The 27,839-nt window shown below is 41.1% G+C and overlaps 1 protein-coding gene across 6 annotated transcripts in view; it reads left to right on the top strand.

Annotated features, from left to right (window-relative positions):
- Nucleotides 1–27,839, top strand: part of CORIN (corin, serine peptidase) — a 111,459-nt gene that overhangs the window by 46,259 nt on the left and 37,361 nt on the right. For 5 of the 6 annotated variants that reach the window (XM_077301903.1, XM_077301900.1, XM_077301901.1 and 2 more), the window contains exons 5-11: nucleotides 6,465–6,646; nucleotides 12,214–12,327; nucleotides 15,722–15,829; nucleotides 17,839–17,949; nucleotides 18,948–19,064; nucleotides 22,341–22,448; nucleotides 23,484–23,715. In XM_077301903.1, coding sequence (XP_077158018.1) covers nucleotides 6,465–6,646; nucleotides 12,214–12,327; nucleotides 15,722–15,829; nucleotides 17,839–17,949; nucleotides 18,948–19,064; nucleotides 22,341–22,448; nucleotides 23,484–23,715 — 972 coding nt within the window. The remainder of the gene's footprint in view (nucleotides 1–6,464; nucleotides 6,647–12,213; nucleotides 12,328–15,721; nucleotides 15,830–17,838; nucleotides 17,950–18,947; nucleotides 19,065–22,340; nucleotides 22,449–23,483; nucleotides 23,716–27,839) is intronic. The other variant, XM_077301899.1, reaches the window with a different exon arrangement.

Below are 27,839 nucleotides of genomic sequence, written 5' to 3'. Positions count from 1 at the left end.
ATTTAGGACATTCCAAGTTTATGTAGTGTAACGTGTCAGGGATGTTACCCCTATGCAAACAATATTTCTACTTCTTACATATATTTGTTATGGGAGTTAACAGATTTAATAACAGAAAAAGTCAAATTGGTGACATGCTCATAGGAGTTATATATTTCCAAACTGAAAGATCACTTCTATAATTATTCTCATGCTGGAGTGCATCCTGTGTGTTGTATAAATGGTGCATAATTGTTAACCACAAATGAACAAAAAACGGGGGGGAAACTTTAACTCAAAATTGAATTAAGAACCAAACGGTTAAAGAATTCCAAATATAAGGGATCAGTTATGCTATGTTTTAATATATAACAAATGTGTTATCAAATATGCATGTATTTATTACAATTGAATTAAAATACTTTTAGGTCCAATATACTAGGGTCAAGATAGAATAAAATCATACAACTGTGTCAAAAAACAACCTAATGTGATCCTGACCATATGTATTTTAGCCAAATGGACTTCTTTAGTGGTCAAGCATAATGATTACACAATGGCTCCAGATGTTGCAATTACAACCAGCAGGCAACTTTAGCAAGTTTGAGCCTCCATACCTTTCTTCTGCTGCTTACCTGCTGCTTGCTGTCGGGTAGCTAGCGCTTTTTAGGTTAGTGAATCCACTTAATGGGATTTCCAAAGAAGCCCTTTAAAATGGAGGATGTAGTGAACTGTCAGCTGGATATATGCAGGGGCTGGAATACTCAGCTTGCACGACTGGCATTATGCTGAATTTAAAGGGTGTGGAAATGCCTCCACTATAAGAATAATGAACGTTCCATTTACAATAGTTGAACTAATTTATTGACATTTCCTCCTTCAGAAGATCAAGCTATATTAGTATGTACTTGTGAGTGCTGAAACATAAACTCAGTTAAATAAAAAGTATTTGTGTGAGAGTAAACAAAAACATATAAAGGGTTGGAATATGCAAGATCTGTAGCATGCATGATTCACCAACATATATGAAGAATATCCTACAGGGGGCATCAGGGAGATGTGTAGTTAGCTATTTAGATTAGGAACTTCCCGGTATTCATTTATTCATTTATTTGTTTGTTTGTTTATTTATTTGTTGGATTTTTTATACCACCACTTCCAGACCAGCCGGCTTGTGGAGGTTTACAGCATAATAATAAGAGCATTAACCCCATAAAATGGTAATCTATGCCTTTTTGCTGACAGTATAACATACTAGATACAAATAATAAGAATATAACAACAGTAAACAACAAGGTGGCCACAATATTACTCTTATTAGGCCCGCATTCCTCGGCTCATCCATTCCCAATTGCAACTAAGCAGCTGTAAATCCAGGGGTGATGGTTGGCCCCAGGGGGAGTCCAGATTTCATAGGGATGGGGGATCTTCTCCAGTATCCTTATTAGCTAAGTTGGAGACTCCCTACTCCTTTGAGTGCACTTTCTTCAGATGAGGAACTGTTAGACTGTTAGGACTCTCTTTTCTCCTTACATAGTTGCTTCACTTCTTAATAAAGCTATGAATGCTTTAAGCAGTTGGTGTCCCGCCCCTCTTTGCATATTTAAAGTCTGCCAACACAAAGCTACAAAAGAACCCCCCAGGCATATTTCTTCTCCAAAACCTGAAAAAAGAACAAATTAACAAATTATATTTATGTGCAAGAGTAAGTTTAACTAATAGAGGATACTCATAGATTGCTTATTTTTTTGGTATTCAGTACAGGTAGTAGGTCTCTAACCAGTTTAAGTGTATCGTTTTCAGTTTGGAGTAACTCATCGCCACAGGATTGTCTAGATTAGAATTTGTATTCACTGAAATCCACGTGACAGAAATGCTTTCTACAACATTATGAAGCTTTTGCCTCTGCAGAAGTAAACCCCATTGAGTTCCATAGGACTTACTTTTGAGTAAGTGTGCATAGGATTGTCGGCTTTGTAACTGAGCATGAACCATGGAGTTGAAAATTCATCTCTGCTCCACCTATGAATGAATGAGGGCACATCTAATTTTATGGTGCTTTTATTTTGCTCCACAGCGTTATTGTAGGTCTGTGAGGTATGGAAGCAGCACTACTGCAATAACAAGTAAAGGAAAACAAATAAAGCCAAAGAAGTATCAATTTTGTGTGGGGAAAAAAAGTGTAATTGTCCATTTAATTTGTTCTTTTAAAATATTTTCAGTCCAAGATTGAAGACAGACCATTCAAGGATAACGAAGTGCTCCTAGTCCTCCAGTGATCTGTTTATTCCCATTATTTTAATATTAGCATTTTATTGTTTGCAAAATCCATACAATATTTTCAATGTCCAATTTGTCTCTACAAATTTCTTTCCATTAGCAGTAGTGCTAATGTGCACAGTAGTATCAATCAACTAGGATCATTCTAATTGGCATTTTAGTGTGCAGTATTTCTGTTTCCTAACAATAAGTGTACTCTTTCACTGGCTTGTAAAGGGCTTTATGAATATCCACAGCCATGAGTCCCAGTTCCATTACCTGGTGTGCTCAGCCTAGGCTATGCACTGCAGCTGGCCCCTTCTGGGGTCACCAACCTTCAGATGGGACCTGGGGATTCCCTAGGATTACAGCTCATCTCCAGACTGCAGTGAAAATGGATTACATGGAGAGTGAACTTGTTGGAATTGTGCCCCACAGAGGTCCCTGTCCTCCCCAGACACCATCCGCAAATCTCCAGGAGTTTCCCAACCTGGAATCTGGCAGCTCTACCCACAGTGCCAGACAACCCCACAGCAATACTCTGTGGGCAAAGAGGGAAACAGTTCACTTGTACAAGCTGGCAAGTGGGGAGGGCTCTAAAATGGGAGAAGTGGAAGCAGGTGTCCAGACTGATTTCCTGGCAATAGGCAGCTCACTGGGCGGATATTTATTCCGTTTTGTTGTTATATAGCCTGATTTAATGTACTTATGTAATATGTGGCTACAGTAAAAAGATTAAGGCTTTACCCCTCCAAGAGTAAACACATGCACACCAGATCATCAGATTATTATTGAAACCCACCTTGAATTAAGAAGAAAGGTGGGGTATAAATGCTTTAATAGATAAATTGATAAATCAGATGAGATTCAAAAGATCAGTGACAATGAAAATTCAGATCCTCTCCAAGACCGTTTATGTACTGGGAACTTCACTGTCCCAGGTCCCATGCAGGAGCACAAATTGGAGGCGGATGAGGCACACTGGGCCAAATGCTCCCCCATATGCAAGAAGAAGTTGGGTAACCTGCCACGACTAAAACTGCAGCTTGCAGCCCAGCATGAAACCTCCAGTGCTTAAACGGTCCAAGAGACTACTCTGATTCAGGATCTGAGATTTCTCTATATCTCTTAATAAAAGGTCTAATTCACTGCACCTCTCCCTGCATCCACTTGTATTTATTATATACATTATAATGGAACATCTACATCTGTCCTGATGTTTGTGTGAGTTGCTTTACTTTCACAGGGTAGAGTTGTGCTTAGTTCTGTTTAGTAGCCAAAAGCTATATGAGCTCCCTTATTCTGAAAGCAGTTGCTCTCATCCCTCTATTGCCATGTTAATAAATGGCTGTTGTTTTGAGTACAACCATCTCTGAGGTACAAGCCTGAGAGCAGGAATCTCAGTATCCTAATTCTGATTCACCACAAAAAGAAGAGTTGGGCCATTTCCGCACAGAAGCGTTAAACTTGCACTGCCTCCTGCTTGTAAACGCGCGGTTGAAAGCTGTGTGTTTGCAAGCTTCCTGACAGGAGACACCTCCCACGTGTCCCCATCGCCTCGTCGTGGCTTTTTTCTTCCTGATGAGGCAGCAAGGGAAAACAAAGTGAACTTCTTCCCCCCCCCCCAGCTTGTCAATCATCACAAGCGGCCAATCACAGCACAGCAGTTGTTTTAGGGACTCAAACTTCTTTCCCCCTGATCTCCCCCAATTTTTTTAAAAGCACTTCTACATTGCTATGTGGTAATGTCACAATAAGGAGCAAATTTTTTAAAAATATATCATTTCAGCATTGCTATGGAGAAATACCACAACAGTAAAGCACCCCCTTTGGGATTCGTGGTGTTTTGGTCTCTATTTATATTCGGGTAGAGAGCTGGCCATGGTAACTGGACCCCAATGAGTGATTTTGTGTGAACAGTAGGCTTGAAAATGAGGAGCACAAATGCCTAGCTGATCAAGAGAGGGCTGTTTCATCACACACACAACCATTCCCCATTAAAACCCAAACATCAGAAAGCAAAAACAAAGATGTGTCTTGGTTGCCAGATCCCCAAACAGACAAGAACAATGAACAGAACATTTGATTTTACTTGGAGAATGTAGCTTTGCGGTCCCGCAGCAACATGGACCATGCCATTTTTTAAAAAATCTCGCAAGCACAAAATGGAGGGGAGAGTGGGTGCAAGGATGGGAGAACGCTAGTGAGACTACGGTGTGTTTCTCTCTCCACACAGGTTTGCCCCTGGTTGCTCTTCGATTTGAAGCACAATTAGTGGCAAATCCAGTTTTAGCGATTGCCTTCATTGCGAGGCAAATCTGGCCAAAACTCGTGCCAGTCCCTGCACAGCCTTGGTTTGTTGACAACATCATGTGGAAGCAGCACTGAAACCAGCCAGCAACTAGAGGCTGTCCAAGGGTAAATTCCTTGTGCAGAAACCGTCTTGGTTTTTATACCCTACTTTTCACTACTCAAAGGAGTTTCAAAGCAGCTTACAATTGCCTTCCTTTCCTCTTTCCACAACAAACAACCTGTGAGGTAGGTGGAGCTGAGAGAGCCCTGACAGGACTGCTCTGTGAGAACAGCACTATAAGGACTGTGACTAGCCCAAGTTCATCCAACTGGCTGCATGTAGAGGAGCAGGGAATCAAACCTGGCTCACCAGATTAGAAGCTGCCACTTTTAACAACTACACTAAAATGGAGCCCCCCCCCCTTTTAGCTGCAATTATCCTAGGTAGGGAGGAAGGGCAAACAACTCCTCCCACTAACTTTTAAAGAAAGTAGTCTACTTTTAAACAAAACCAGAATGCATGAATTCGGGAAACTAAGGCCTCTTTCATCCAGCATCTTCTTCTGATTCTTGGAACATATTTTCTCTGGTTAGGCTGCTGTACAAGAAGGCAGCTGAGTTGCAAGAAAAATACTGAAATAATTGAAGTGAAGTGAGCTGTGGCACAGAGGGGGACAGTAAGTCTCCTTGCCCATGTGCTATATTTTTTTTATAAAAACTAGACACCCCCCCATTCTTCCAATTTGTAGCTTGAAGATCCAAGACAGGAGGTGAAAACTCGCTTATGCTAATTCACTCCTGCCTTTTCCCCCTCACCAAGTGAAAATTGCCTGTAGAACAAATCTGCCTGAAATTCAGAAAGATTTCCTTTGGCTTTTAAATAACTAACTCCAAATCCACTATCTTTTGCACATCCTTGCCAGTTGGTCCTGTCATCTGAGCCATTCACACCTCTTGTAAACAAGTTATTCAAGAACCCCTTTCCTTTTTGTGTTAGAATATATTTTTGGAACATGAGAGAACTTGGAATATTTTTGTGCTTGTCAATGTGCAATTCCAGGGGAGAACCTACTAGAAATAAGAACTCAAGGGAACAGGTTGGAAGGGAGGGAGGACATAACCAACAACAGACAACTAACTGACCTGACCTAAATAACTCTAGCTGAACCTCTGGGAGTTATTCTTAAAGCAATAATGCCAATATACCACAGCAGGTGATCATTTTTTTCAGTATCTTCAATTCTATTTTGGAAACAGTTTTTTTCCCTAACAGAAAACTGTTCATTCATAACAGGATAGGGTACATTAATTCACCTGGTAATGATTTTAGCTTTTGAGACACAAGTCTGTCCATTAGTATCTGCTTTCCATTATGCTGGGTGAGGATCAAATCCATTGGCTCCACAATTTTTAGAATACGGAGCAAATCTATAATCTCACTGCATCTGGAACATTTGACGGTGCTATTTGATCATCATCCCACAACTAGGGATGCTGAAAACCTTATGGCAAATGAGTTTGACAGCCTTGAGCCTAGCCTCAAATGCTTTTGCCTTGGCACTGTCTTGTTCAGTTTGGTGGCTGCACAGTAGATATAATACTTCACTTTCATTTCGTCCTTGTCTTGCAAACCACTTTGCCTGTGTGCAGTAGATGAAATAGATTGTCTCTTGTGGTTGTGGGTGGTTAGGTAAGATAATTCAATGAGATGTGTTTGCGGGAGGGAGGGTTATGCACAGCCACTAGTCAACCAAGACCAGTATAGGCAACAAAACCTGAAGTCTGAGTCCTATAAAATCAGGGTTTTGCTTCATTTAAAAAGAACTTCCCCTGCCCCACTTTTTGCCCTTTATCAAAGCATGTGTAGAAAAGATATATATTTTTTAATGTTTGGCAGGACGGTAATCCTTGGGATGTCTTTTTACTCTTTCCAGTTATGGAATCCTGCCTTGTAGATCGTTTTGTGAGGCTGCAAAGAAAGGATGTGAACCAGTTCTTGGGATGGTGAATTCTTCATGGCCAGAGTTTCTAGCATGCTCACAGTTCCAAAACAAAACTGGGAATGACAACGCCACCAGGGTCTGCTTCTTACCACAACGGGAAAGAGGAAAGCACTGTAAGTCTTTTGGTGAGAATGTTCTTAGTTGGAGTAAAATTCTGATACAGTATGTATAGATTCTGTGTATGACAAACTACTGATTACTACATCTTTCACAGTGCCTTAAAAATCCACTTGCATTACCAGATGTTAGTATATAATTTTAAAATTTTCAGACAACTTTGTAAACATCCCACCACTGTCTCATATCTCCCCTGTCATTGGGCCATTATGCACGGCCGCCGAAATGGCGATTTTGGGTCACATGGAAAACGCGGAGGGGGAAGACGCGACGCATACCGGTTATGTATGGGGTGGAGCGCGACGGCGGCAAAACCCAGAGTAACCGATTATGCACGCGGCGATCCGGGCGCCGCTTCTGGTTGCGCCCCGGTCACCCGGAAGCTGCGCTTTCTTCCGCGTTTCACTAATGCGGTTTTTTCGGCGACATGCACCAAAGCTGCGGCCGGTTGCAGCCGGCACCGTGCGTTGTCGGTGATTTTAGTCGCCGCCATTCCACCCCGAATGTGCGCTAAAACCCCCGTGCATAATGGGTCATTGTCTCCCTGTGCCTAATAAAACTAGTTTATCTGGGCTTTTTTCCTTTAAAAAATGAAATGTATTCTCAACAAAGCCTCTGCTTGTAATCTGAACAAAGTTTTTTTTTTTTTTTGTGCTGGTGACGACTGGCACAACTTCCTGTTTGGGTGCTGTTGGTTCTTAATTTGCAACATTTCATCCCACGGAGAAATATTCCAACAATGGAAGGTGCTTGGATTATCACAAGTAATCTTTCACACTGGGGGTGCCTTCTTCTCTCTCTTTCTGTATGTTCATGTGTACAGGTCTGATCACGTCTCTCTGCTTCTTCCTCTGCAGTCTGAGTAATCTGGGGTCCTCATGTAAGATCCACCAGATTCTTTTGATCCTTTGCATCTTTCTTCCCAGAGAATAAAATCCTCCTTTTTTTTGTTACACCGTTTTAATGTTTTCCCTTAAAAAATGTCAGGAGCCAAGTAAATTATTCTACCAATAGTGCACTCATCAGAAGTGGCACAACATGCATGAAAATATGAAAGGAGACTGCAATCTGAAAAACTCCATCTTTTATTTGATGTTTCCTTTTTCAAACTGAAGATCACCTTGTCTTGTGAGGAGCAAGAAATAGCTGGGTGGAAGTACAGAAAATATCTGGAAGAGGAAGGAATAAACAACCCCTCTCCTTCACAGTATGCTGAAATGTGCGGCTTCAAAATGCACATTTCATTATAAATAGAAAATGCTGAAGAAATGATGCATATGTAGTTGAATTCCCAGGATTATGTTTTTTCATCATCATGGCTTCTGTGCAGTTCCACATTGGGGTAGTGGGTGTGGAGGCAGAAAAGATTTCCAAAGCTTTCTAATAGACTAGGGCAGAGTCTGCACTTACTTCTTTTATTCCATTGTCAATCCTATTGAATTCAGATCACTTTGAACTCGGGTCTTCCTCTTCCTCCCCTCCCCATTGAAACAGGAAAGTCTTCTGCACGTGGTTAGGGAGACTCAGAAGAGGGGGGGGAGGCAAATGGAGACTCTTTCTTTGTTTTCCTGAAGGGGGGGACAGGATCAAAGAAGTTAGAGGAGGGAGGAAAAAATCCTTTCTTTTCTTGAAGGGGGGGGGGAACGAAGAAGGCACAAAAAAGAAATCCAAGGCTGACAGAAGTTGAGAGAACTTAGGGGCTTCTCCTTTAAGGCAGGCTTGTCACATGACCACCTGCAGCCAATCACGGGTCCTCTACCACGGAGGAGAGCCCTGATTCAAAACAAGGCAATTTTCTGAATATATTCAGGATTAAAAGCAGTCTGAGATATCGCACAATAAAGGTAGGGTCACTCCGGAACAATCCTTCTTGCTGCAGAAGGAAAATTAAAATCGCCCCAAATCCAAACGGAAATCGCATTCTGTGTAGAGGGCAGGGACTGAATCGATCTGGGGTTGGAATAAAAGCTCCGTGCAGTTTACACTTAGGAGTGCCCTTTCTCCCTCTGGTGCCTTCTCACCAAAACCATCACAGGATCAGGAAGAGGGGCTCTACTCCCTTAGTTCTCTTTTTGCCCCTGGAAAGAGAGTATCTTCTCCACTGCTGTTCTGTTAATTGGTACAGTCTTAGACCACCTACATTGTTCGCATATTTGTTTCCAGGCACAGTTTTAGTCATCATACAACTACACAACTTTGGCCCTGTATACCTGAATGGAATATTTTCTTTTGCATGGCCCATTTCTTGCATGAAAATCTTTCAAGGGAGCTATTCTCTTGTACCTTCAGCTGCTTATTGACCTTTTGGTGGGAAAGCCATGGTTACGAAAATCCTCTCCAAAACTATTTGTCTGGACATCTCTTTGCTGGCGTGTTAAAGAGAGGTGAAAACTTCTATTTCACAGGGCATTTGATTCAATTTTAATATAGGCCCTGGAGAAATCTCTGATTTAATTTTTGCCTGTTTGCTTTCAGTCTGTAGTCTAAGCATAATAAATAAATGAAGTTTGTTTTAAAACATCTGAAAAGGCTGTTTTAAAAGGCTATTTTTATGGAAACAGAAGGAACTGAGAAAGCTTCTATGGTTTGAAAGAAATCTTTCCACAGGTTTCTCAGATGAGTTGCAGTGACCATGCAAGGGAGAGAGGTTTTATCACTTCTTCCTGCTGCTTGAGCCCTTTAACCTACGCCTCACCTTGTCGACATACTGGAAAAACAATATTTAAATGGCATTCCTGTGGGTTAGAAATGAACCTCCCTAGCAAGGAAAAACTTCAGCGGAATTTTTCTTTTAGTCCTCCCTCCATCCCCCTCATATCTTGTCTTCTTTTGAGTAATCAAATCTGGGAACAATGTTTAAATCTGTTGTAAACAAAATAAAGATAATTAATGAGAAAGCCAGAAAAAATGCCAAGTAACTTGATTTCTGAAGATGAAAAACCCAGAAGGGTATCTGTCAACCTCCTTGGTTATTAAATTATTTTAGATTCTTCCCACAACAGAGACCATCTACATAGTTCAATGGCTTAAGGGCACTTAAGGTTTTTAGAAGAGAGGACTACGATTTCTACTGATTCCCACTTCCACTGAAAAACTCTAGTTTGTCCCTTGTGCTGTCCCTGACTTCCCTAAGAAACCATATTTCAGGGTGGGAGAGGTCTCAATGGGCTGCAGGAGTGATCAACAAAAATCACCATGGCTTTTCCCAAGAAACCCAAGTCCTCTAGAGTTCAGAACTGCATGGCTGGCTGGAGGATGCTTCCACATGGGTTTCTCTTCCCATGCAATGCAGTAAATCCTCAGATCAACAGGGTCTCCACACAGTGATTCTGAGCATGTATCATGTGTTTCCATAGGCTTTACCCTTTAAACCTGATCAAATTTGGTTTGGTTCATAGTACTTTGATTTGGTTCATAGGGCAATCTGCAAGGTTTAGAACTAATGCAAATGATGCTGCAGACAGTGACAAAACTATGGTACCCCAGTGTCGAAATAGATGAGTGGACAGACATGTCCATGGCATATCATACACAATTATTTGGCAGTGCAAGCCTAAACAGTTACAGTCTTCTCAATCCATTGAATTCATGACATATTGTCTATAAATCTTTACACGTATTGCTGCAAAAAAGTAAGTTCCACATAAAGCTTTGCATTTGTTTGAATGCAGCATTTAAAATTATGGAGAAATGCCACAACAATAAAGCACCCCCCCCCCCTAGTCTGTTTTGGGATTGGGCAGCCAAGACACATCCCTGTTTGTGTTTTCTGACATTTGGGTTTTAATGGGGGAAACGTTGTGCGTATGATGAAGCAACCCTCTCATGATCAGCTAGGCATTTGTGCTCCTCGTTTTTAAGCCTTACTATTCACACAAAATCACTCCAGGATATGGGGGACAGCCCTTCAGTGGTTGTGCTTCTTTCTCCAGAACCAGACAAAGAGGGTTGCAGTAAGGGAGCAGTTTTCATGCTCCTTCCATCTCCCTTATAGAGTTCTGTAGGGGGTGGTTGTCTCTCCTACTCTGTTTAACATCTGTATGCACTCTCTGGCACAGCTGGTTTGGAGTTATGGGCTGGGTTGTCACCAATATGCGGATGACACCCAGCTCTATCTCCTCATGGATGGACTCCCCTCCAGATATATTCACCAGATGTTTGGAAGCCATAGCTGGATGGTTAGAGCAGTTGCCTGAAACTCAGCCCCTCTAAGTTGGAGGTGTTGTGGCTGGGTGGGAGAGGGAGTGCAACTTAGCACTGTGTCATTGGTAAGGAATTTGGGAGTGATGTTGAACTTCTCCTTATCTATAGTCACAGGAGTAGCCAACTTAACATTCTACCATCTGTGCCAGGCATGGCTACTGGCACCCTACCTGTCCACAGATCACTTGGCCACAGTGATTCACACAATGGTCACATTCAGACTGGACAGGTTGGAATTCTTTTTGGGGGGTTGTTAACTATTCTAGAAAACAAAGAAGTGAAACAATTATATGCCTTGGCTCTTCCTTGTTTATATTTTATATAAATGAATTATAGGCCAGTCCTAAGCAGAGTTTTGCCCTGCTAAGTCTTAGAAGGGTGTAACTCTACTGAAGATTGCTCTATTTGGAAGTACATTTTATTCAGTAGGGATTAGTTCTGGGAAAGTAATTTTAGAACTGCAGGATTCATTGCTGTTTTCAGTTATTGTAGTTTCATATATACTATATGCTGATGTTATGCTTTTGTTACAGACACAAGTAGATTTAACCCAGATAGGTAACTTCTTTTGGCTCGTCCTGCAAAAAAAATTGTTGATATAATTAACTATAAGAGATGAACACAATAGTCTTTTCAAGTAAGTTTCCTTGGAATGAATGGTATCTCCCAGAAAAGATAACAGGTTAAAGATTTTCATTATTTAGGAATCTAGCACTTAAGTACAACTTAAGGTAGATTGGGCAGTTCATAGAATTCTAAGATTATTGGAACTCCTGGAAGCAAATGAATTTGATCTTTGTGGGAAACATTGGAGGCAAAACTATTTCTACAGGGCAGCAATATTGTCCTGTCGGGCATCCATTGAGCTAGAATGTTTCAAAACTCATTGCCTAAGCCTACTGTGGGCCATAATCTTTAGCAAGTATCAAGCCAAATCTCCAAATCAAAACAGAGTGGCAAATTGTTAATTAACTTCAGCTTTGTAGCCTCCTGTTCACTGGCCTTCCCCCTAAACAGAGTTCTTGAGCTCAGAATTGAGGCAGAAATATTCACTTATCCACTCCCTTCTGTTGTCATTTTAACGTACAATGTCTGTCTATTTATCCTCTTTCTTCTGTTCCGCCTGTCCTAAATAAACTGCAAACAGCTCTTGAAGGGATGTTATGGTAGCTTTTTCATACTGGTTTTATTCTTTTATTCTATTTCATCAATAATAATAATACCTGATCCAAAAATCCACCCGGCTGGACTGTTGCTAATCAATGCCCCTTAGCAGCAGCTTTAATAAATGTGAAGAATTTAAAACAAATGAAAACGAGTGTAAATGCATTCTTTCTAAAATAAGTGTTTTATTTTTCAGTGCTTTGTGAAGAGAACGAGAGCTTCCTGTGCTCGAGTGGAATTTGCATCCCAGGGATACTCCAGTGCAACGGCTACAATGATTGTGACGACTGGAGTGATGAGGCACATTGCAGTATGTCACTTAAACGTGTTACATAACAGCAACACTACTGCTATTCAGATGGTCTTAGTAGCAAATGTCACCTATTGTAACATGGAAACAGCTTTGCGTAGGATTTACGTATGCCTGCTTCTGACGTCCCTTTCAGAAAAATCAATAGGGCCTGTTTACCTTTGACCAGTCTAACCACAAACTGTGCTTGTGGAGCTTTTAAAATTTATGTTTTAAAAAGCACATTTTCACTGGTCGTTCAGCAGCCAATATTTCTAGAAAGACAAAGGGATTCTTTAACAGGTTTTTAAAATTTTTAAAATCCGTGTAGTCTCCCCATAAAAGCTGCCTTTGTAAATGAGATAGCCCTCTTTGTTTATATGCCTTTGGTCAAGTTGCTCACTGTATTATAGAGCAGATGGAGAACAACCTGTTTACAAAATTCTTTCTGATTAACCCCTAAATTTGGTCACATAAATATTTGTTCATGAAATAAGTGCTTTGGAAAAGAACATGAAGTCTCTCCAGTGCACGGTGCATCCAACCACATTCTTTCTTCTTTCCATAGATGAGAAAGACCTGGAGGCTGGATCACATGTTCAAAATTTAATGAATGAGCACATGCTAGCAAAGGTCCTTGTGCTTCTTTGGGATTCTGGAGGAGGAAGCAAGTCCCCCCACCCCCCCTCTTAGCAAAAAGCAACAAAGGCTTTTATTCCCATCTTTTTGAGGAGGACAGTGCACCTACTGTTGTCACATAAGGCAGCATAAACAGGTTAAATGCAGAAAGGAAGAAGAAGAGTTGTTTCTTACATGCTGCTTTTCTCTTCCTGAAGTAGTCTCAAAAGTGGCTTACATTCGCCTTCCCTTTCCTCTCCCCACAACAGACACCCTGTGAGGTGGGTGAGGCTGAGAGAGCCCTGATATTGCTGTTCAGTCAGAACAGCTTTATCAGTTCTGTGACTGGCCCAAGGTCACCCAGCTGGCTGCATGTAGAGGAGGAGCGGGGAATCAAACCCAGCTCTCCAGATGAGAAGTCTGCATCCCTAACCACTACATCAAGCTGGCTCTCACCAACCTACTGTTGTCACATAAGGCAGGATAAATAGGTTAAAGCCACACCATTTCTGCATGGAGGTTTTAAACTCACGCCGCCTCCTGCTTGCAAATGCGTGGTTGGAAGCCACGCATTTGCAAGCTTCCTCACAGGAGACCCCTTCCGCATTTTCCCTCTGCCTCTTTGTGGCTTTTGGCATCCCATTGAGGATGCAAGCTTTTAAGGTTGTCAGAAGGCTGAGCTTACAGCAAGAGAGAACACAAACGCAAGAAACAAATTATAGTGAGAAGTGTCTATAGAAGAGGAAAAGTAAGAAAATGCCAGCCCCCCCCCCCAAGTAGTATAGGAAGGCCTGATCAGCCAATACAGTCTTTTAAAACCAGTTCCCCATTTACATTGATAAATGGAGCAAGGCTGAGAGTGTACCTTCTCTATTTTTCCACTCAGCATGTCTGCCCCACTTCCAGTACCACTATGCATCTACCCACTGGTGTTCAGATAGTTCATGCACATAAAATTCAATGCATGTACTCTCAGATCATAAAGTCAGTTTGGGGGTTTTCTCCCTCTGCAAAATGGACTATATGAAATGAGGATGATACCCATTCAAACATTCCTTCCCTGTGGAGGTGGACCAGGTTTGCTAGATGAGATAGCCAAAGCTCATTCTCAACCACTGGTTGAGAAATAATTGAGGCCAGGTTGTCCTGTTGTCTAATCATTCCCAGTAAGAAGGTTTTTGTGGAAGAAGGATATTAAACAGATGATCACTGCTCATGTGAAGGAAACCTGGCATTAATATGTTGAGGGCAGAAGGAAGAAAGAGAGGTATTCTTTTATATTTATTCAATGGAAGTGATATCTTTCCTGGGAAAATAAGTTAATGGATTCAAAAACATAATACCTGCTATCCAAGAACATAGCATTGATAACCTTGTATGTATGTATGTATGTATGTATGTATGTATGTATGTATGTATGTATGTATGTATGTATGTATGTATGTATGTGTATATACACACACACACAGATACCTTTACCTTCCCCAACACTCCAGTCACAAGCTATATCATGAAGAAGTAGCATATAGTTTGGCCCTGTGGCATCTCAACAGGTCAAGGAACCATAATCTCACATGGATGTGAAATGAAGTGTGATATAAGCCACAGAAGTTGTTCTGAGAAAATGACAGCTGAAAGAAAGAAAGACCAATGCAGAGCATTAAGTAATCTTTGAGTTACAACATAGGGATGGGTAAACATAGAGAACTGCCAGGATAGCTCATGCTGGTGCAGATTCCAGATAAACAATGCATTGAATTTTAAACTCAGTTGGGTGCTACATTACTCAATATGAAAGCATCTAGAGAGTGCACATATTTTCATTTAATTTAGAATGTCTGGGATTTCATGTGCTTGGTATTTACTATCCTTTCATTCTCTGTGTTCTTTCAGAACTAAATATAGTTCAGTCTGGAAAATCCAGGTCATGGTGAACCATTACATAAACAACAGTGATAGTTAGCATTAATGTGGTGTATTGGACAGTACACTGGAATGGATTTATATCCTATGCCTAACCCACAACTATGGTACACAGAGCCTAACTACAGTTGCTGGAGAACTGGGGTAGAATTTGGTATTATGGCTGTACCTGTGCACTACTGGGCTCAACAACTTTTGCATCTTTGCATACTGACTGCTCAGGGCCAACAGGCCACCAGCATAGACATGGTTGTCAAGAAGTTGCTCTCCAGTTCTTCCTGCTCCGTCTAGGCTTCTCCCCCAGGTTGTGAGATTATGGTTCCTTGACCTGCTGAGATGCCACAGGGTCAAACTATATGCTACTTCTTCATGTTATAGCTTGTGGCTGGAGTGTTGGGGAAGGTAAAGGTTTAATTCTTTCCACTTTTGCCATTTCCTTGATCAAACTGCCTCCTTCACCTGCTTTAAATCTTGGAGGGGGGAAATGCCCCATGGCAGCTAAAAGCAACCTGAATGTGGTAGTTTCAATAAGGAAAAGAGATACTTCCCCTTTAATTAGTGTCTCTAAGGTATATTCCCTTTACCCCTCTTCCATGGCTACTCTTTAAGAATAAACTACATCTCAGGAATCAAGCTGTTGATTCCTTTCCTGGTATGCAGTTCTTGAAGGCACATAGCTTATATGTTTATAAATGGAGACATTGTTCTTCTTCAGTTTGAAATACAGTTGCAATTGTATTAATATTTTGCTTTACAGCATTCACTCCTGTCCTAGCATTGAAATATGTCCTGGAACTGAAACCTAATCCACATTAAGTCCATGTATATGGTGTTACTAAATAATTAAATAAAATACTTGTAACATGTTTTGCAGATTGCAGTGAAGAATTGTTTCGCTGCAACACAGGAAAATGCCTCAATTACACATTTGTTTGTGACGGGTACGATGACTGCGGAGATCTCAGTGATGAACAGAACTGCGGTAAATGAAAATATTATTTAAAAAATGTTAATAGGGTGGATGTATTTCTTCCCAATATAATGACAATGAATAGTCAGATGCATTATCATGTCAATGGATTAAGCATAGAGCAAATGCACAAATGTTTTCTCTTGCCAGATTTGTACAGGCACATGCACAACACCCAGATGGAAACTTCAGCTCACATATGTCTTTTTCTTAAACGATGCATAGACACATGTGTACAGACAAAGGCAAGCTTTTGCTTGGCCTGTTTGTTGGTAGTCACTCTGTTTTTCCTGCCTGGTCAGTCCAGAGGAGCTTCTCCACTCCACTGCTTATCTTCTGAACCTTGATTAAGTCAAACAAACATGCAGAGTATACAGCGAGATTCTGGTCTGATTGTATATTAATATTCTCATTCTTGGGCAGTGGCTAGGCATGGGCAGTAGTGCTGAAAGTGAGTGAGCAGTGTAAGCATGCCCCCCCTTTTTTTGCAGACATCTCTGGTGCAGAGTTACTGTTCACAACTATTGTGGGACATGAGCATTGTTGCTATGCCAGAGAAACAGACTGGCTCCTTGGCATTGCTGCGTGGATTATGACTGCTCTTGTATAAATGTAAATTCTGCACTTGCAGGCTGCTGGTGCTCATAGATATGCACACACATATTTTCACCACTTCTGCCCAGTACGAAGTCACACACAATGTTTTTGAAAAACAAAAAAAAGGGGGAAATGGAGAAGGGAAACAAGACTTCTCTCTATCAGCTCCAGCATGCAATGAGCTAGGATGACAAATACTATTTTCTTCCATTTGTTGGTAGCCTAAATCACATGCCAATTAACCTTTTTGCAGAAGTACTTCTAACCTTGTGTTATATTACCTTGTGTTATATTTTGACAGTTCTGAGTTAAAGGAAATACATTCCTCCTATGTGTTCGCTGAGGAGCATTCTAGTATATTTCCCCCTCCAATGACATCCACCAAAATAGCATGCACTCCAGGGCATGATTTGAGTACATTCATCCCATGCCCTGCCTCCAGACATCCTAGAAAAAACAGAGATAATTCATACTAAATCATGGATGGAATCATAACATATCAAACTACTTTTGGTTTGGTATATAAGAAAAAAAAGAGTTCCACTTCAAAGAGAAGCTCAGTTTCCTTGTGGTGTTCTTTGAGAAGTCCAAACAAGTTTCTCAGGACACATTGTGCCTTTTCTTTCAGCATCTTCCCCAACAAGGACAACTGCTGCAGCTCACCCTTTCAATATCAAGTTGCCAGAATCACTGTTCTTCCCTGGGCCCATTCTGCACACGTTAGATAATGCATTTCCAATCCACTTTAGAAATAAATTTTCCTGGGCTGATTCTGCACAAGCACATTGGATGTGCATTAACCAATGTACGCAGAATGGGCCCTGGGTCCCTGTGTAGAATGGGAGACAGATGGGGGAGAAAAACAGAGAGAGCAAGAGGGAGGGAGAGGGGGAGAGCATACATATAGTGTAGTCTAGTCTCTAAGAACCGGAAAGTTACATCTTTTTATCTCCATTGAAGTCAGTTGACTGGTCTTAGAAAGGTCTCTGCTTAACATGGCATTGATTACGGCCATGAGTCAAAGCAATATGTGGCTGCTTTTGCATTCGAGGCATGCCTTTGTATCTGTGTTGCTCACACAGCTGACCTCCAGGCATTTTAACTAACATCTTTGAAACTAAGGGGTGTTTAAAAATTTGCTTTTGTAACATCCAAAAGTTTCAAAAGTAGAGTATTTTGGCACTGAGAAAATAGCACTTTGATATTTTATGGGGTCTGTGCTCAAAGAATAAAGTTAAAAAATAGCTCTTTGAATCCGGGCCACAGTTGCTATCACTGATGCAAAATATTGAATTGTGGTCTCTCACCGTAGCATCACAAGAGAACAGCAGCTTCTGCTTGGGTAGGTAGTTGGCAATCTAATGGCATATTGCACAGCTGAATTAATGCCTTTCCTTGCTTTGGTCCATTTTATTCTGAAAAAGAATGTAATCCAATGACACAACACCAGTGTGGAGATGGAAGATGCATAACAATGGATTGGGTGTGTGATGGTGACCATGACTGCACAGACAAATCAGACGAGGTCAACTGTAGTAAGTAACCTGAGTTTTGTGAGTCTTGATGCCAGTAAAGGTAAATGCAATGAAGAAATGTATTGCTAGAAACAGGAGATTTAAGGATTCTTTGTTTTGTATTTTGGCAGATTCTCTGGTTAGGAATTTAGTATTCAGACAGATCTAGTGTTCACAAGCTGGGGCCTACAAAGAATAATAGAAATTGCAGAAATACTACCTTGCCTCTATCATTTGCTAAGAACCAAACTTACACATTATGTTTTGTCCTAGTTTTCCACATGGACTTGCAGCTGTGCTACAGTGGTGAGCCACTCGTGGCAAGTCACTGTCCTGACTTGGATTGAGACTCTGATGCTGGGGGAGGAGGGGCTCCTTTGTGTCTTTTTCTGATGCTGAAAAGGCCAGGGTTCCATTATTTATCACTCTGGGAATGTTTGCAGCAAATAATACCACCTTCAGCCCCTCCTTCTCCTATGCCATGCTTCCATGTAAAAGTGGTGCTTTTACCTGGAGTTATCACAAGGGATTAGCAGGTGCAATATGGCTACCAGTCACCAGTGGGAACTCATGGAAAACATGATGTTTAGTTTGGCTTTAAGTTCCCAGGGGCTTGAGCAGACTAATTTCCCTTCTTCCCATTTTGCTCTTGGCATTCCAGGCTTATTTAGTTCTTATTAGGGTGCTGTTAGAAGTTGTTTCATCTTTCTCTGCATATTTGGAAAGTCCCCGAGTATGTAGACCGTTACCTTCTCTGTTGGGGTTTGTGTTGTGCAACTTTAGACAATTACATTAGGAAAGCCAATTTTAATATTAGATTTGGTGGTCACTCATAGTCCTTTCGCAATATGCATTTATTTCCCACACTTTCATTATCGTTCTAACAAATTATATAAACATGAGACCTATGTGACACTAATAAAAATATCGTTTCTGTTATATGTTTATCCAAATTAAATGACTGTTTAGGAAATGGATTACCCTGCAACCTTATCAGAATATCTTCTTGCTATTTCCAGCATGTCATAGTCAGGGACTTGTGGAATGTAAAAATGGGCAGTGTGTTCCCAGTGCATTCCGGTGTGATGGAGATCATGATTGTAAGGATGGAAGCGATGAAGAAAACTGCAGTGAAAGTAAGGATATGCTTAATAATTCATAGATGAAAGAGCCAGAAATTTAAACCACTACATTGGCATGTTTTGCGGAGGAGTACAGAGTAGTAGTAGTAGTAGTAGTAGTAGTAGTAGTAGTAGTAGTGTAGGGCTTATTATTAATCCAGCTTTCTCACTGTAACTCAAGGCAGATTACACAGTGTAAATCAATGCTTGGAACAGAATGATACATCTAATAAACCATGTAATAAGATGAGGAATTATGAACATTTGAAACAGAGTGGTTGCATGAATGAAGCATAAGTATTACACAATGCATAAAGTGAAAGTACATCAGTAGGAACACAGTTCATTTTCCTGGGCCTGTCTGTTGTGATGCTGCACTATTTCATGTATAAAAGTGCCCTCCTGAACAATTCTGTTTTACATAGTTTGTAGATTTCCAGGAGAATGCAAGCCTTCCTGACCTCTTCAGGCAGGCCATTCCACAGGTTGGGGGGGGGGGATTGCAGAGAAGCCATGTAACACAAAGCTGTTGACCTTTAGATCTGTAGGGTAGCACCTGCAGCAGATGAGCAAAGTTGTCACCAAAGGTGACATGGGTATTATTATTAAAAACTTCCCATTGAGCTGTGGCTTCATGAAGATCCTGTCCATTTAGTTTGGAATTGCTACTCTACATCCAGTGGATAGCTCATTCACACATGCAGATTATGACTTTTGCTGCAGTCATCATCTGATGAAATGCATGTGTTGGCTAAAAGGCATGAGTAGATAGCTGTATTTTAAATCAGAGTCTCTATGGAAAGTCCTTTTCAAATGATACAATATTTTGCCTACCCTGGATTGCTAGGAAGGAATGTCTTTCAAAAATGTGATGGAAGGGAACATTCTCATGGAATTTCATCTGTACAAGTTACAAATAAACATTCATTCACCACATGGCTGAAGGAGAAAAACAGGCTCCTTTCAATGCATCCCTTAAGGAAATGCAATTATGGTTAGGTTGACATTATTGCTGTAATTCATTCTGTGGAATAGAAATCCAATACAGAGGTTCCCCCCAGCTGAGTCTACGAAACAGTCCAAAGACAGGGTGTTTATAGGAACTTTATTTTGGCTGTGGTGTGCTTAGCAAGAATCTATTTCATACAAATTCAAGCAACATTATGATTTGAGGAGGAGAATAGGGTGAAGTTGAAAAGCTGAGACTTTAAAAACAAGTTTCAGGACACAATTTGCCATATCTTGGGTTCATCTTTGGTCTTTTGTGCAGTCCCATGGAGAATAATTTTCTACCTCCAATAGACTGAAAAGGGATTCCTCCCTCCCAGATTACTTTTTCCAACTAAACTGTCATGTACTGTGAGGGAGGGGCACTGTTTTCTCCCAGTTCTCTTTTTGCCATCATTTGGAGAAGTTCTCCTCTCACATTCTCTTCAATTTCTTCTGTTATCTTTGCTACTGAGTCATTCCGTGATCTTTAACATGGCTCAGAAGATTTTTTCCAAATGTGCATGGAAGTGTGGCACCAAAACAATACAGACTAACAAGCATATGATGTGTCTTCTCTGCCTCAGTGAATCACATAATGTTGGGGCTTGGGCACTGCTGCCATCTGTTCACCCTGAAGATGAGGAGCCTCCTGTCTTTAGAAATCGATGTGATGTCCTCAAATCCATACATCCCCCTCCAATAAAATCATGAGCACTTTATATTCAGCTGCTCCAGTTACTATGGCATTTCCCATGCTGGAGGACTTTTTGGGGCAATCTTGCTTCACTTTGGCCCATTATGCACGGCCGCCGAAACGGCGATTTCGGGTCACATGGAAAACGCGGAGGGGGAAGACGCGATGCATACCGGTTATGCACGGGGCGGGGCGTGACGGCGGCAAAACCCAGAGTAACCGATTATGCACGCGCCGATCCAGGCGCCGCTTCTGGTTGCGCCCCGCTCACCCGGAAGCTGCACTTTCTTCCGCGTTTCACTGACGCGGCTTTTTCGGCGGCATGCACCGAAGCTGCGGCCGGTTGCAGCCGGCTCCGTGCGTTATCCGTGATTTTAGTCGCCGCCATTCCACCCCGAATGTGCGCTAAAACCCCCGTGCATAATGGGTCTTTGGGAGAAACCAGCTTCTGTTTCATCAATTTGGTGCAAAATGGAAACATGTATAAGGAGTGTCAGGAGGACTGCATATTTCTTTTTACACACCTACCACACCTACCGTCTTGTCATTGGTAGTAGATGAATTTCAGGTTAATTACATGCAGGTTTCACATTCTGCCCCTACAGATAAAGAAGGCAAATGGATGCTTTGGGTAGGAAGGTCTACTCCTCTTTTGCACTTCAATCTGCACACAGCCAGCTATCAGGCCATCAGGGCAGCATAACAAATGATCCTTTGGGAACAAATGTCTTCCTATCTTGACGTAGGATGAGTGTGCTTTGGCTAAAGTCCTGCAGGCCAATGCTGTTAACCTGTCGAAGCAGCAGATGAATGCCGGCTGTCACAGCTGCCGATTGCTGAGCATATTCCTTAGCTTCTGACGTCACCATCATGTGTTACACCTTGGTTAATATTCACCATTTTACTTTCTGAGACTGATTCTAGGGTGGAGGATTTACTTTTTGAAAGCTAATTTTTTTTCCCAGCAAAAACTGATGAGACCTTGGGTAGGATTTAGACAAAAAAGTCTGCATCCTATCAAAGTCTATATTCTGGTGGGCTAATAGGTGAGGAAGAAAGTTTGTGTGATCATTTGATGGTTTCATGGAAGGACAGAATGCCTGCTGCTGACACAGTGCTGTCTAATGCAGCCTTTTAAAACTTTTTAACCATTGAGAACCCCCTGAAACGTTCTTCATGCTTTGAGAAACCCCAGAAGTAGGGTTATATAGTTGGGAAGCATAGCTGCGTACACGCCCACTCAGAGCCCCTCCCCTCCCCACCCCCTCCAGGCCCAGCATTGGCTGTTTTGGGAGGGGGGGGAGGTTGACATGACCATATATGATCTTATCACCCAATCAATGTTTAACATTTTTTTTAAATATAAAAAATTAATTAAATCCCACCTGTTCAAAAAACCCAGGGCCATCAACAAAACCCTGGTTGAAAAAGCCTAGTCTAATGTAATTGTCATTATTGTTAACTTAGTTTCTTCAGATAGTGATCTAGACACATTATTTATGTACAATCCTTTTGTTAATTCTTGTCTCTTCAGGACTGACTATTTTCTTGGTCAAAATAGTTTCACCCTACAGCAGTTATTCTAACATCTTATTTTGTCCCTCTAGGTCAGATGCTTTGTCACCAAGGTAATCAGAAATGTACTTCTGCATCCTGTCCTGATTCCTGTGGCAACTCTTCTCTCTGTAATGTGAATAACAGCCATGTGAATTGTAGTGAGTTGGGCATTTCCTTTTTAGCAGTGCTATCCCAACTGCATGCTTCCAGCAGCCTCCCCACTGGTTACATTAATCAAGGTGTCTTGCAGGACATCAGAGAAAATGCTCTTTTCTTTTAAGCTACTCTTTATGAATGATGGTCACAGTTGTCAATGCTTGGAATGATTTTGATTAGGAGAGAAGAAAGCAAAGGTGTTTAGTTATAAACTTGACTAAAGATAGAAGAAATTTGTCGTGACAACTTATTCCAGTTTTCTGTTGTCACTGGCTTTCTAGTTTTTGTTCATCTTGTTGTATTTTCAGAATAGACTATGGGAGCATAAACAAGCTGACATGAAAGAAAGATGGCTACAGTTGACTCACAAATCTGCCCTGTTTTCAATTTAATGTTACATGCACAAAATAATAATGTGAAACAAATACATAATAGGCATGCATTTATATGCCTGTACTGGCTGAATAGTGGCCTTCTGTTTTGAAATTAACTTGTAGTAGATCTCCATATAATACTGAATTGTAGAATGGCTCCAAAGAGCCTTTGAATCATGGGCCAACACAAAGGGCCGGTTCACTCATGATCACTCAAAACTTGGCCCTGGGCTGAGAGATGCAGTTTGCTCTCCTCATGAAAGTGAGAAAACAGCTGATAATTTTAAAAGAAAGAATGCAGAATTATTTGATAATGGTTATTTTTGTTATACATTTAGTAGGCACTGGACATTTTGCTAGAAAGTTCACATCTTTGATTTTCTATGTACACACATTTTGCAAACTGTAAGAACATAAGTTACAACAAAAAAGTTAATGTCTATCGTTATAGAACCATGTGGGCGTTGGTTCTGGTGTGACTTTTCTTGCTTTGATTTGAATTCAATAATAGGATACATTTTCTTTCCTTTGGGAATTGAGAATGGTGGTAAAATATGATCTTGCATCTTGGAATGACTGGATAATGCATGAAATCATAGAATTCCAAAAACATTACTTATGTATTTAAAATGTAATTTCAACCTTTCCCCCCCTCTCTGCCAGGTCTATGTGAACCAATTACATTGGAACTGTGCATGAACCTGCCTTATAATTATACTCATTTCCCCAATTACTTGGGCCATCGAACACAGAAAGAAGCCTCCATCAGTTGGGAGTCCTCTCTCTTCCCAGCTTTGGTTCAAACTAATTGTTACAAATATTTGATGTTTTTTGCATGCACAATCCTGGTGCCAAAATGCAATCCTCAGACAAACCAACGGATTCCACCATGCAGGTAACATTTAATAGCAAGCTGCATTCTGATTTGTTTTCCTTTTCAGTGCAATTTTAAGTCTGACTACTGTGCACAAAAGGACAATTATCAATGGTGAGACCAAGGATCCCCAATCAGGGCTCCTTGGAGCCCTGGGGCTCTGTGAGTGCTTCTCAGTGCCTCCCTGGCCTTTCCCCTATACCCTGCCTTAATGGCCTTGGCCACAGGCTATTCTTGACATTGCCATGAAAACAAGGATCCGGTAGCTCCTATTGACCTGGGGGTGGAGTTGTTATGTGGTTACTGCATTTGTGGAAGGAGGCAGAACCTGGACATTTATTCCTACCTCAATATACCTCCTTTCTCTCCCCCCCAGAGTCTTCCCCAGGTGGGGCAAGGTATCATGGCCAGCTGACATCACTTCTGGCTCAGTTCTGGGGCTCCCTGAAGCCTGAAAAATATTTCAGGGGCTTCTCTAAGGTCAAAAGGTTGAAAAAGTCTGGGTGTGACTATGAGTTACCATTGCTTCTAATATTTTGTTTTAGAAGCTGCAATGCAGCCACGACAAGAAGGGTGTGCATTGTCAACATTAAATCTGCAAATCCAGAGTTAAATCAATGATCCAGTTAAAGCTAGGAGGGCAGATAGTCTCTTCTTCATCTATGCCATTATGTGCAATGCTGGTGAATCCATGAATCATACCAGCGCAATCCTAGACAGAGGCACACCCTTTCTAACTCCACTGAAGTCAATGGGCGTAGAAGACTGCCTTGTTAAGGATTGCCCCGCAACTTTTGCTTGTTGCTGAGAAGACTTGAGTTCGCATTTCGCTAACTGACTACTGCAAAGCAACTATTGAACCCCTCTAATATTTCTCTGAAGACATTTTCACACTCTTCTAGCTTTTCCCTATTATTCACTGAACAAAGTACTGAAGTGTGTATTTGCTCAATTATGCACATTAAGGAATGGTAAAGAAAACAACCTTGGCATAGTAATAATTGGCATAGTTTCTTGTTCCGTGATGTAAAGTTCTGCAATGCTGTAAAAATATGAACATATTTTGCATTTGCATTTCGTCTTCCTGGTAGCTTGTAGTGTCTGATTTGGGAAATTTGATTTGTTCAGATTCTAATTTCTAAATTGTTCAGTAAAAGTTTCAGCCTAATTTTGTTATACCTGTTTCTCCCTTCCCTTTTCTAGATATGTGCAATAGTTTATTTTACCCACTCTTTCTCCAGAGTGGCTCAGGGAGGATTAAGCGGTTCTTGGCTTCTCCATTTTATCCTCACACAACTCTGTGAGATAATATGAGAGAGAGGAAGAGAGTCAACGAGCATCATAATTAACTGGAGTTTTGAACCCAGGTCTCCTTCATCTTGATCCTCATTTGTTATACCATCCTTGTTTATGTTCGTAATCGGGAAGCTGGCTTGTCTCCACTTATGATAGGTGCCAGTCAGGAGCAAGATTCCTGCAATATCCCTTAGTTTCATGTATGGTAGCCCCCAAACCATCTAACTAAAATTTCAGAAATAACAACCATTATGCACAACTCCAGGGTAGACTTTGTGCACCGGGAGAAGCGACGCTGCATGTTTCCCCACTGCGAGAAACCGCCGGGGACCCATTGCGGTCTCTGCCATTCATGATCAGTCATAAGGGGTGGGAAAACAGAAAAGAGAAAATCCCTCAGCTCAGAGAGAGAGGGGTCCATTTTCTTTGATTCCATATGGAAGAAGGAACTCTCACATCTTTGCTCCATCCTGATGGCTGCCATGGCCACTTGGAACAGGCAACAGACTGGCTGGTTAGCAAAGACTCCAGGTAATAGAATGCTATATCTTCCATGATTAGAGACATGCTAGTGCACATATAGAGGCAGAGGAATGTGTGCTTATTTGTTTTCTCTGTCTTATTTCCTTACTCCGTGCTGTGCAGAGCACATTCAATGACTTCTTGGCAAAGTTATTATACAGAAGTACTTCTTCCTCTTGATCCTTACATGCATCAAACTCCTGTCTTTTTTCATCAGTATAAACACCTGAAACTAATAAGTTATTACGTACAACAATACATAAGGTTCTCTAAGTTTATCCAACCCTTCCATTTTCTGAAGTCCATGAACCTCAAGATAAAAGTTCAGAATAAAAAGCTTTGGAACTTTTTGATTTGATAAACTTATTCTTATGTTTCCAAAGAAGTGGAAACAAAGGAAAGTGATCAGACTTCTACCTGTGAAATTGGTTTTTGCTGCTTTCTGCTCCCCACTGCAACTCCTTGAAACTCCTCCCTCTCCCCAGAAGACAGTCCTGGAAGCTGAATGAACCTTGGAGAGATGGGGAATGTAGTGTGTGTACAGTTTTAGGGGAAATCCTCTGAAAGAGCATTTCCCTTGTTCAAGAAGAAGCACCCTTTGGGTTCAATTCAATATTTGATGTGACATCGATTTAAAATGTTTAGTAGCCTCTTTTCTCCCTTGCAGCTCAAGGTGGTGTATAACATAGATAAAACATTATTAAAAACATAATAAAGACAACAATTACAAAACCTATAAAAGTTGCAGTATAAAAATGAGGATTAGGACTGCTAGTAATATAACTAAACTAAACCAATCTAAATGCAGACCTAAATAAAACTGTCTTCAGTTGCATTCTGAAGATTGACAATGAGGGGGCCAAGTGTACCTCTTTGGGGGGGGGGTCCCTAACTATAGGGCTCCCTTGTGCACCCAGCAAACTAGTAGCTTTAATTGATGGGACTGTCAGGAGGGCATATCCCTGCAGTCTTAATTCCTGGGCAGGAACATATGGGAGAAGATAGTCTTTTAGCTACCCTGTTACCTAGCTATGTAAGGCTTTAAAGGACGAAAACAACGCCTTGAACTGGGCTTCAGAGTGGATTGGTAGCCAGTGTAATTCCTGTAATATCAGGGCCATATGCTCTTAATAGCAAGTCTCAACCCTTTGTCTAGCTGTAGTGTTTTGCATTAGCAGTGGCTTCTGAACACTCTTTAAGGGAAGCCCCAAGTTCAGTGCATTGCAATAGTTCAGTCTATATATCACTTAGGCATGGATCACATTAGACTGAATCAGGATTGGAGGCAGTTGGCACACGAGCTGGAGCAGGACAAACACACTCTGAAAGATAGCAGCCACCTGGTTTTCTAAGGTGATCACCGTGTCAGGCAGCATTCCCAATGCTTCTAAATATAGCTTTTTTTTCTAAGTATAAATGTGCACTTGTTGCCTATTAAAAATTAAATAAAGCATGGAATTCTGTTTCGCAATGCATGTAGAGCAACATAAACAAATATACATATTTGTTCCTTTGGCACCGGCACATAGCTTCAGAAGATTCTGCAAAATGTCATGGATCCTTATATAAATCAACTGTTTATTTTGGCTGCTTCTGAATACTTGTCACACGTGCATCTGATTTGCACTTCGAGTTTTTGGGAAATAATGACTGAGGCATTTTAGAACCATTATAGGCAGTGACACTGATAGGATATTGTTTCAAATAATAGCATGTTCTGTTTCTGGTTAGTCCATCTCAAATGGCTTTAATGGAAAAAATAGATCTAATAAAGGACTATCAAAATAATTATTACTATGGAAAGGCTTCCATATGAGTTTTTGTAATGATGCAAAGGAGAATACTTTTTATCTAGAAAGTAATTCAGGTTCTAGAAAAGTAGTGCTGGATAAGCCTCCTGTGCTATTCTCCTGACCCTGTGGGTGCTGGTGAGGATGTTTCCATGATCCTTTGTGTTGTTATATTATTGTTATATTGTTATATTATTCTCCACGAGTTTTGGGAAACCTGGTTTGTATTCGTAATCAAGCTGCAAGCAATGTCCTTGAAACAGCAGAGGGTCTTTGATCAGTCTGAAAATAATCTGTTGGTGTTTTGCAGAAAATAATTAAGAGCTGTGCAAAAGAAGTACTACATGAGCAGCCTCCAAACATATATATTACATATTGAGATGAGATGACCCATCGTAAGCACGTACATATAGACTGAGCAAAGTTTTCATTGTAGGTTGTCAGGGGCCCCCTGGCCACCAGAGGGATTAGGGTATGTGTAATACGGGCAAGGCTGCCCTGAACTGAGTCTGCCATGGAAACGCTGGAGGGCGTCAC

Source organism: Paroedura picta, chromosome 10, assembly GCF_049243985.1.
Source record: "Paroedura picta isolate Pp20150507F chromosome 10, Ppicta_v3.0, whole genome shotgun sequence".
Taxonomy (NCBI): domain Eukaryota; kingdom Metazoa; phylum Chordata; class Lepidosauria; order Squamata; family Gekkonidae; genus Paroedura; species Paroedura picta.
This window is presented reverse-complemented; position numbering and strand designations above follow the sequence as displayed.